Genomic DNA, 12,113 nt, shown 5'->3' with positions numbered 1-12,113 from the left:
GATACATTGGATAAGTTGGAAAAAGTTGCTTAAGTAAAGATTTGGGTGAAATTGGGCTCAAGGACCTTAATTTAATCAACCAAGCCATGCCTGTTAAGTTAAGTAGGAAAATCCTCAAACACTCACATGATTTGGGTGAAATTGAGCTCAGAGACCTTATTGCCAGAGTTTTAAGAGGGGGTTACTTCAAATATGGAGATTTTTTAATTGGTATGATCGATTATAACCCTTCATTCACATAACGATGTATTGTGTAGGACAAAGAGCTTTTAAAAAAAAAAGTAAAGATGGAAGGTGAAAAATGAGAGACACGTTAGAATTGATCAGAATCCTTGGATCAATAGGATGGATAGTTGCATCCCAACTCTTCCAAATGATTCTCTTAAGGCCTCTTTGTGAGTAATCTCATGGCTGTCAATGGAGGTTGGAATAAACATGTGGTTCAAAATAACTTTAATCATCTTTTTCCTAACTTAAATCAGCTTTTTGATGTTTGTAGATATGGCTGGAATCTAGTGGATTGTCGATCATCTTGATGAAAAGGAAGGTGGAGAGATTATGACCTTGCTTGGGTGTGTATGGGAGTGTCGAAACTCTACTAAGTTTAGCATCTCAAAAATCTCCTTGGAATAGTTAATTAAGAAATTTCAGACTCATGTGGATGAAATGAATTTGAATGAAGGCTCGAGAGAGTATACCATTCAAATGGAGAGGTTGGTGAGTCAAGTATCCTAGAGTCCTCCGGGGCGAAATGAATGGAAAATGAATACCAACGCTAATTGGAGCATTGGTATTGGTTGTGCAGGATGTCTAGTACGTGACTCTCTTAGATCTCCGATATGTGACGATTTCAAGTGTGTCTCACGCGAATGGCCAATTCGGGTGCTACAAGCTCAAGCAATAAGTGAAGGCCTAAGAAGTCTCTTGTCCATCAATTATGATCTTCCCCCTTCCATCTTGGTTGAATCAATACAAAGGAGTTTGGACCAAATTAACTAATCTGTCATTGATCTCATCGAAGTGAGGAACTCAGAGCTGACACTCTCTTTGGGACCCACTATGCTATCTTTTTCATTTTGGCAGAAAGATGGGGAATCGCAGAGCTCGCTGCTGTATATCTAATGTTGCAGGTGGTTTTGAGAACCTTTTCCAGGAGAATCTTTCTCCAACTTAAAAGATGATGGTGTTTTTTGGGATTTTGCCCAATTAATTGTTGATTGTTGTAAATGAGAAGTTATTATATTAGTATTTGATTTTTAATGAAGTTCTTTTTCAAAAAGGATATTTGTAATAGATAGTAGAATAAAAGAAAAAATTTAAAAATATATTACATTTTTAAAATATTTGTAAATATGAATGAGTTGATTAGTCAATCTTTGATTTTTTTTAATTTTCAATTTTGCATTCCCTTATCTTGTCTTGTTGCACACCTTTTTTTTAGTTTTTTTATTTTTTTTATTTTTTTATTTTCTTTTATTTTTGCTTTCTTCCCTCCATTTTTTTGTTTTCTTTTTTTCTCCAGTTTTTTCTTCTTTCCTTTCTCTTTTCTTATTTTATTCTTTCCTTTATCCGATTTTTGCTTCTTTTCTTTATTTTTTATTTTCTTTCATTTCCTTCTTTTTTCCTTTCTTTTTCTTTCCTTTATTTTTTATTTTCTTTCGTTTCCTTTTTTCCTTTCTTTTTTTTTTTTTATTTTCTTTCCTTTCTCCAATTTTTCCTTCTTCCTCTTTTTTTTTTTTTATTATTTTCTTAATTTTCTTTCTTCGATTTTCTGCTTCTTCCTTTTTTTTTTCTTTCATTTCTCTGATTTTTGCTTCCTTTTTTTTCTATTTAATTTTTCTTTCCTTTCTTCATTTTTTGCTTCTTCTCTTTCTCTTAACAAATAATAAATATAAATAGTAAATGAAAGTCTATTAGTGATAGCCACTAATATTTTCTATCATTGATAGCTTAATCTTTAATTATATTTTCATAGTTAATAGCCACTTATAGAAATCTATCATTGATAGCCAACTTAGTGAATGTTATTAATAAAGTTGAATCTTGAACTAAAATGTAAGAGGAATACCTAGAAGTTATCACTAATAGTATGTTTATCAGTGATAGAAGCTATCGTCGAAAAGAAAATGGACTTATAAATGTTTGGGAAGGACAAGAAAGGGGCAAAAAGATGTTCAGTGGCTATGATTAATAGAAACTACTACTGATATCATGTTACTAATGATAGAAGCCAATACTAATAGCATGTTATCGATGATAGAAGCTACCCAATAGCACGCTAGCGGTGATAGAAGTTACCTGATAGCATGTTATCGGTGATAGAAGCTACCACTAATAGCACATTATTGGTGATAGAAAATTATCACTAATAGCATGATATCAATCAGTAAAAGAAGCTATCACTGATAACCACAATATGAGTGATGTTAGTGATATCGGTGATAGAACTTAGGAGATATTTATATATCGAGTTTCATTCAAAGATGATAACCAGTTATAGAAGTCTATCATTTATAGCCTTAAGTGTTAATATTTCAAGATTGATTCTAATTGATGAAAATCTATCGGTGATAGCGACTGATAGCTGTTACCAGTGATAGTCATGATAAAATATTATTAGTGATAGCTACTTTGATAATCAAAGTTGTTGGTTTTCTTTCCAAGTTGATCATTATTTATAAATCTATCATTGATAGCCACTAATAGCCTTAAATATTGATATTTCAAGGTTGATTCCAATTGATGAAAGTGAATCAATAATAGCTACTAATAATTGATAGCAAATCAAAAGCTAATATTTCAAGATTGTATTAATTTTTCTCAAATTGAAAACTATCGTTAATAGCAGCTATCATCGATAGTAATTGATAGAAGTTATCAGTGATAACTGCTATTAGTGATAGCTTTTAATTTGAGAAAACTGGGAAGAAACGAGCAAAATGGTGGCTAGGCATGGATTTTTTAGTCTTTTACCACTATTTTTATCTACATATGCAATTATTTTATTCTTGTACTACATATTCTATTATTTTAGACTTGAATTTTGTTTATGCAACTAGCTCTTTCAAAAATAAATAAATAAATAGACTAATTTTATCAAAAGAATGGGTACACATGCCATTAAAGTCGATGATGACATTCCATTTAAGGTTTGATTTGACATTTCACAAACTATACGAGGCATTTGAAGTCATTTTCAAATAAATGAGCATCATTTGTAATTTTTTTTTTTTTTTTTTTTAGATTTATTTGTAACTATTCATAGATACACATAGAAGAATTGTAAGGTATCGTTTTAATCTCACTTTTAATTAATTTTGTAATTTAAAAAAGTTTTTTCTCTTTTAATTTTTTAATTTATTTCCCAAAAACATATCAATATTTTGTATTCATTTATTTTTATTGTAGGAGATATAAATATTATTCTACCACTATTTTTTCTTTTTTTAGAAGACATATTAGTTGTACTTTTGAAACTTTTTGATATAGAGTACGAATATATTTAAATATTTTTTTTATATTTAAAAAGGTCACACTTTATAATATATCATATATATCACATCAATTAAAAGTTTAAATGTCCGATTTCATTTCTCTCATATTTATAATATTATAGTTTTTTTATTTTTATATTTCTATACTATATATTGAATAAAGAAATAATAATGTTTTTTCTTTTTTTTTTTTCTATATAATTTTAATGGAAAAAATTATCATAATGATGGAAGCAACTTATAATTGGTAAGAGTGGAATATCCAACACTAAATTGGTGAATTCATAATTTTATGACAGGAAACAAATTTATATAGTTAGAAGTTTAATAAGTTAATTGCACATAAAAAAGAAAAAAAAGTAAAAAGTAAAAAGTAATGAAGCAAAGTCAATATTTCAATATTCTAATGAAAACATATTAATACCAATAAAAATATAGTTCAATTGATATTAAATATGAACTATCAATCAAGAAACGTATAGGCTCGGGAGACTCGAACCCCCGTTCCTCTCAATTTTATGTTCTTTATACCTATATATAGAGACAAAACTAACATAGTAAGGATAACTTTAGGTAGCCCAATAGTAAATATGTCTCCCTTTTGATCAAGTTCAAATCGTATTCCATATATTTACTTAAAAGGATGTCGGAGTAACTATCTAACTTCATTTTTAAATAACTTTTTTCTATAAGGCTTCAACTTCAATAATTTTACAGTTTTTTTTTTTTTTTTTAATTTGTTTGATTTTCATGTTTCAATTATTTTTAGTTTATACATTTTAATTTTCATGTTTTAATTACTTTTATACATTAAATCATGACAGTTAGACCTTAAATCTCATCTCAATAAATAAAAGAAGTTCAAGATTAATAATTGAAAAAGGAAAATAAATTAGATATGGATTTTAACTAATTGAAAGTATCTATAAATACCTTTCATATTTCTAATTTATGCATCTTTTTTTCATCTTTTATGCTCGTGAGAACTTTTATCAATAAAAATTATTTTTGCTAAATTATAAAGTCCCTACAACAAAAATATAAATCTATTATATAGACTTACTAATCTTCAACAAGTACATTAAAGTTAATATTTTATATCATCTTAACTATTTAATATAAAATTTTATTATTAATTATTAATATTCTAATTAATTTTATTATTTTTTAGTAACTAAATTATATAACTTAACTAATGTTTAATATAAAATTTTTCATTTATTTATATTTTAAATGATTAAATAATTAATTAATATGTCAAAGTGAGCTTAACTCAGTATATTGGCATGCGCTCCAATCTAAGGGGTCGGAGATTCAATCTCCCATCCATGCAATTTTTGTACTTAAAAAAAATTAATATAACAATATATTAAATAATACTAAATTTAATTTATAACTATCTTACATTTAATTAAGTAGTTGTTTAGTTTTGGTTTGTATGTACAAAATTGGTCAACCAACTACATATATTTAACTTTCATACATTAATTATCTTGTATATCTAACACAAACATTAATTATTATGTTTAATATTCAAACCTATGAAACAATATCTACATCTAAATAAGTCCTTCGACTATTATTATTATTATTATTATTTGAAAATATGATGACTATATGCAATTCTAATTTTTTAATAAAAATTTCTCTTTGAACAAATAAATCAATATTATTATATTAACTCATAATTTGTGAATATGATTACGAAGTTTAGAATTAAATGAAAACTTAAGACTAAGAAAAATAGTTTATTAATTTAAAATATACAAACAAAGAAGGAAAAAAACTTAATATAATACATAAAACACAAAAGTTTGGTTGATTTTCATCCAACATATTCTTATAAACAACCACACATGTCAATGTCTTCCAAAAGAGAAAAAAACTGTACAAGCTATCTCATGTTTGAGCGCTATAACCCTACACAAAAAAGAAAAAAAGATGCAACTTTTTATAAATCATAGAATTAGTGGTAACACTTAAAGACAATTATTATATATATAAAGATGTAAGAATTTACCCTTTGATTGTTGTGATGGGAGAGAACTCAACTAAATGCAATTTCGAATCACTCTAGTCGATGTCTATAGAAGCTAAAAAAAGGATAAATATACTTTTAATTGAGTGAAGATTACATTTAACCCATTATTAAAAATGTTTTGTTATATTATTCGAGTTGTTATATCTTTTAAAAGATAGTTTAAAAAATTTCAAAGATACATAAGAATAAGTACATATATATGATATTTCTCGTCAGAATACTACTATATAAAAATGATAGACTTGATATACCTTTTTTAATAATATATTTCTTTAAGCTTATCAAACCAAAACCTCTTTTTAGGTTAATATCAACGAGTAATTGTCCCTTAAGATTGAATGAACATGAAAAATAACTTTTTAAAGGGGGTTTTGAACGCTATTTCTTTTAAATATTGGGTTTTTATTATTTATTTTTTAGAATCATAATATCATAGGGTAACAAAATAAGTGCTTTTATTTTTCACGTGTACCAATTGGAGGTTATTCAAATTAATATTTGATTACCATTATATTTTGCTTTATTCTTTTTACAAGTGATCGAAGTTATGTGTCTCTACCCAATTCGTTAGTGATAATTGATAACAATAAAATAGAGGCGAAGTCATATGAACCGGATAGTCACCCTCGATTCCAACCCTATCCTATGATTTTTAGAATCAATTTAGACTAGGCTTAGAATTTTCTCTCGAGTGAGTGATTATGAATTTTTTAGCAAAAAAAAAAAACAATACTTTATATTTTCTATAATTATTTTAATACAAATTCAAAGTAAGATTACTATTTGAGATTAAATGTCACATGTTTAAATTAAGTCTATAAAGTCTCTCTTCAACCACCTTAATTTGCATCATTGATTAAAGAATATATATTTATACACATTTGTGCTTTTGTTCTTCTACATTGAAAGGAAATGAGAGGAGGAGAAATAAAAATAAATTAAAAGTAACTATTATATATATATATATATATATATTTTGTGCATTTGTTCTTCTTCATTGAAAAGATATGATAAGGTGAGAAGAAAAAATAAATAAATGGAAGTGTATGAGAGACTCTTTTTGTAAAAGAATTTTTTTTAAAAAAATTAAAAAATGAAAAAAAAAATTAAAGTCTACCTTGTATATTTGAAGAAAAAATGAAGTGGGATTTGACTAAAAGACTTATAGTGGCCCAATTGGTTTATCTTTCTTTCTTTTTCTTTTTCTAAAATTAGTTATGTCTTCTTTGGTTTACCTTTTACCCAATCAATTTGCAATAACTTTTATAACTTGAATGATTCCATATAATATTTATATATTTAGATATTTTTATATCATCTATAACAATGTAAACATTCCTTGACATCATGAGTAATATTCATACACAATACAAGCAAAAACATCTCAAAAAAGGAATTATAATATTCAATTGGTTTAGAAGAAAAATTATTTTAAATGGCGAAACTATTGAAAATATTTCGAAATAAAGTAAAAGGTCATAGTATATCAGTGATAGATATTAATAGACATTGTATCTATCAATGATAGATAATAGTAGTCTATCAGTATCTAATAGTATCTACCACTAATAGCCAGTAACATTTTGATATATTTGTAAATATTTTAATTTATTTTTTTATATTTAAAAACGGTGATATTTTTTTCTCTCCTATCATAAATTTAGTTGCAACTTCTTACTAGGCCTATCAATCACTTTTGAGATGTATGATTTTTCTTAATCCCAATAATAATATATAACAAAGCCATAAATATCTGAAATTCATTTGAATTTATGTTTTTCTGAAATCTTATATTTCTTAATATTATATACATGGTTACTCTTAGTGGGAAAGTAATTTTTAAGAGTAAAATCTATATAAAAAAAATCAAAATTTCAAATTGATAAATGAATTGGTTTAAATATCATTTTAGTTCACCGTATTTAAAACTTATTATATTTTATTTTATAAACTTTTAAATACGTAAATTTAATCTCTTTTCTTTTTAGTATCATAAGTTAGGAGTAAATTAACGGTGATAACACTAACATTAATCTAAAAAGAATAATCCTCTAGTCAAACTTTACTTCACCAATCCTTATCTCTATTTGTGGGGATTCCATTGCAAATTTTATTAACATTTCATTTTTTTTTTCCCTTGAATGAAGAATATTATTATTATTTTATCAATTTTGATTAAAAAATTCACCCTAGCCGTTTTACTCATGGTGTAAAACTAATCCTTTCATAAATTAATTTAAAAATCACTTTTTAATTAACTCATATACGTGCAATTCTTCTTAAATATATATATTAAAAAAAATTTAAAAATTAAAATTGTTTAAAAAAAAAAAAAAAAGACTAATGTACGTGCAATGACTTTTAAAAGCAGCTTTTTAAAAAACTTTCCGTATTAATTAACTAAAATTTAAAATTCCAATACTATGATTCTATAATTTTTTTTTCCTTGCACGTTTTTATGTCCTATATTCCTATGCCAAAAAAATGATTGATTCGAATTTTTATAATAATTTATTTTCTTAAACTTAATTTTATATAATGAAATAGATTTTTCTTATGAGATAAAGAAATTAAACCTCAAACCTCAAAGTTGAAAATACAAATTAATATCATTTAAATTATGCTCATGGTAATAATTTAGATTAAACAAACTAACTTGTAATTTAACTCACAAATTTTTAAACAAAGTATAGTAAAAAAAATATTAAATATATTTTCTTAAAAAGAAAATTAAATATCAAATATAAATAAAACAATGATGGAAAAATATGTCAAATTTAGTCATTACAGCTAAACTAGTACATACTATTTAACCAAACACTAATTTTATTTTTTGAGTTTAAAATATAAGTTACTAAACACTAGTTTACTTTATATTGCACAACTGATTTTTCTAAAAGCTCAAAAATCGACAGTTATTTTAAAAATTCAATTCACAAACTAAGCATAACTTTTAGACATATAAAAGTACATAAATTAAAATAGAACGAAACTTAAACCTAAAGTAAAGTCAAAATAAAGTATAGTTCAACTAACATAGTATTTATATAGTTAACTTTGAATTCAAAGGTTCGATTCTTTGACTCCGTTAAAACAAATATAAGAGATGAAAAAGTAACCTAGAGAATACTTGTGTTATATAGATAATAACCCCTTTTTTTTTAATTATTATTATTTGATACCATAAAGATAATAATCTAAAACAACCAATAAAGCAAACAAATAGTTCACCAACAATTATGTAGTGCATAAATTAGTGGAATGAAGGCCCCAAAAAGTATGGTGTTGAAAATAACCAAACAGGGAAAAAAAAATTTCACTTTTTTCCCTATAAATTCCTCAATCACCCTTCTTATATTTTCAACTACCAAAGTGTTAGATAAAGAACTTTTTTTAAAAAAAAAATTAAACATGAAGAGCTTTGTTGGTTATGTAGAGGCCATGGAGGTCCACAAACCCTACATTGCAATGTTGTTTGTTCAATGTGTTTATTCTGGAATGGCTTTGTTCTCAAAAGCAGCCATTTCTCAAGGCATGAACCCGCCCATCTTCGTCTTCTATCGTCAAGCTTTTGCTACCGTTGCCATGGCGCCTCTCGCCTTCTTATTCGAAAGGTTCGTTATTTTCGTACCCAGAATAAAAATTCGTCGAAATTTGATGTTTCTTTAAAAAAATTGAGATTTATATTGTTTGCAGAAAAAAGGCAGTTCCTTTATGTTTCAAGTTCCTTTCCAAAGTGTTCTTGGTTTCTCTAGTTGGGTATGTATAATGTGAATTTGATATTATATTCTTATGTCTCAATTTATATAATAAGCTTAATTAATTAAATTCATCACTAAAAAATGATTTTTCAGGATCACTTTGAGTTTAAACCTTTATTATATAGCAATCAACCATACATCAGCAACATTTGCAGCTGCAACTACCAATACCATCCCTGCCATTACCCTCCTCTTGGCTCTCCTTTTCAGGTTAAAGTATATCTATTTACATTTTAGTCGTCTCATGACCATTTAGTTTTTTAAAACGATGCTTATCTTTTCATAATCTTTTTCATATTTTCTAAAGTAACATTTGAATTTGAATTCATATTCAAATTCTACTTCTTTTAACGAATTCAAAGAGTTCAAATTATAAGCGTAATTTTAAAAAAACCGAATGGTTATCAAATGGGTACTTTATTTTTTAGGACAAATCGTAAAAACCATTCCTAAAGTATGGTGGTAGTTGTAATTATACTCTCAGACTTTCAATTCTAAAAATCGAACCCTCAAACTTATATAATTGTAGAAGTTTGAGAGTTCAATTTTATCATTTGGGGGACCAATTTCTATAATTATCATAAGTTTAAAGATGTAATTATAACTACCACCATATTCGAGGGATGACGTTTTTGCAAATGGCCATTTGTTTTGGTTTGTTAATTTAAGTGAGATATTTGTTTGAATTGTATCAGATATGAAAGCATTTGCATAAGAAAGGTTGAAGGGATGGCCAAATTGATGGGGGCAATGATAGGTTTTTCAGGGGCTTTAGTATTTGCCTTTGTGAAAGGTCCACCAATGAAATTCATGAATTGGTATCCACAAACAAATAATAACAATAATAATAATAATTCAAATTCAAATTCATTTCAACCTTACTCCACATTGGAATGGATTAAGGGTTCATTCACTATGCTTTCAGCCAACATTGCTTGGTCTCTGTGGCTTGTTTTGCAGGTTCTATTCCTTTTCTACCCTTCTCTTTCAATTTTTTTTACTGGGTTTTTTCATTTTTTTTTTTTTGAAGAAATTAAATTTTGTTCTCTTAAGGGCTTCATTGTGAAGGAATATCCAGCAAAATTGAGAATTACAACTTTGCAATGTTTCTTTAGCTTGATTCAATCAGCTTTGTGGGCTGTGGTAATGGAGAGAAAGCCACAAGCTTGGAAACTTGGATGGAATCTTCAACTCTTCTCTGTTGCCTATTGTGTAAATATCTCAATCCTTTCCGAATCGTTTTTTAAATTTATGTTCGTTTCTTCTAATTTTCTTATTATAATTTTCACTTAAACAGTGCGAAATAATATTTGTAATTTTAAACAAGATCGAAATGTATCCTAATCTATTCATTTAAACTTTTTAAGGCCGGTTTAACGTAGTATTAAGAAAGTTTTTGTGGTTTATTAGAAACTCTTATGATGTCACTATCTCTTATTCCAACTTATATTAACTTAAGCTTCCAATAGTGATTTGATGGTCATTTTTAAGTTTTGGACTTAACCATGATTTATGTCTTTATCAAACTCCTGCAATATTGTCATTGTCCTCTTGTTACAAGTTGTATATAGGTAATTTAACGACAATTCTTTCACTAAAAGCTTATTAGCATGCTTAATTTATCACATTTAAGCAACTTTTGGGTTTGATCACGATTTAACATGGTATATTAATAAAACAAGAGGTTGTTTTTAAAAACTCTATAACGTTATTACTCTCTAATAGTTAACACCGATAATCTCGACTATAATTTATCTTTTGGGTCGGACGGTAATATGATTAAGAGTTGTTTAAAATGATAGGGTGTAATTGTGACTGGAATGACCTATTGGCTACAAATATGGTGTGTGGAGAAGAAAGGGCCAGTTTTCACAGCTATGTTTACACCATTAGCTCTCATCATAACAGCAATCTTCTCAGCATTGCTATGGAAGGAATCCCTTCATTGGGGAAGGTCAATATATATTCCTTTTAATTTTTCCATCGTTATCACTCCTATTTGGTAACTATTTTAACTTTTTATTTTTGTGTTTGAAAAACTTATTTCATTCACCTTTCTTATAACGTTTTGCATCTTTCTCAAGTACAACGACTTTTTGAAAGCTATTTTTTGTAGTTCTCGAAATTTGGTTTGGTTTTTTAAATCATCGGTGAAAAGTAAATAACAAAAAAAGAAATTTAGAGATAGAAGTAGTATCCATAAGCTTAATTTAAAAAAGAAAAATAGTTATCAAACGGAACCGTATATTATTTATGATATTGAGAAAAGGATTGATTTTTGTGGCAGTGTTGGTGGAGCTATTTTACTAGTGATGGGCCTTTATTTTGTTTTGTGGGGAAAGAAGAAAGAAGATGGTAAAATTGAGACAATTGAACAAAGACATGACACCAAAGAGGAAACCATTTTGGAGTGCATTACAACACATCATTGAATTATCCAATTCACCTTCCATTTACCAAGTCCAATGATCATCACCACATTTCCTCTTCTTTTTTCCTATGGTAATTAATTGGTAAATATATATGCCATTATTATACCAAAAAAATTAATTATTTCATAGTCATCACTAATTAATCTATGTCTTTTCTTTCTTTCTTTTGGTCTCTTTTTCATTTTAATGGATATCTTAGGTCATCATCTAGTTCTAATTTATTTCATTTCTTTACTAGTGGATAACGTACGTCTATGTCAATTATTGTAAATGATAAAAAGAAAAAAAAAAGTTTATTCCAAAAACAAAAATTCTAAAGACATTTTTATAAATATGATACTGACGTGACATAGTTTCAATTTTATTTGATAAGTCAATATCGAAT

At 26.7% G+C, this 12,113-nt stretch overlaps 1 protein-coding gene across 2 annotated transcripts; it reads left to right on the top strand.

Annotated features, from left to right (window-relative positions):
* Positions 1-8,822: 8,822 nt before the first annotated feature.
* Positions 8,823-11,892, top strand: UMAMIT22 (nodulin MtN21 /EamA-like transporter family protein). Of its 2 annotated transcripts, XM_039028364.2 has the most exons (7): positions 8,823-9,149; positions 9,232-9,294; positions 9,390-9,506; positions 9,992-10,256; positions 10,350-10,508; positions 11,099-11,250; positions 11,584-11,892. In XM_039028364.2, the coding sequence occupies exons 1-7, from the start codon at positions 8,947-8,949 to the stop codon at positions 11,726-11,728; spliced, it is 1,104 nt and encodes a 367-aa protein (XP_038884292.1). In that variant the 5' UTR covers positions 8,823-8,946; the 3' UTR covers positions 11,729-11,892. The 2 variants fall into 2 exon arrangements, with proteins under 2 accessions (XP_038884292.1, XP_038884291.1); XM_039028363.2 differs by having other exon boundaries at positions 8,887-9,149; positions 9,992-10,508.
* Positions 11,893-12,113: the final 221 nt, after the last annotated feature.

This window comes from Benincasa hispida, chromosome 4 (genome assembly GCF_027475165.1).
Source record: "Benincasa hispida cultivar pf3 chromosome 4, pf3_genome.v1.1, whole genome shotgun sequence".
Taxonomy (NCBI): Eukaryota; Viridiplantae; Streptophyta; class Magnoliopsida; order Cucurbitales; family Cucurbitaceae; genus Benincasa; species Benincasa hispida.
This window is presented reverse-complemented; position numbering and strand designations above follow the sequence as displayed.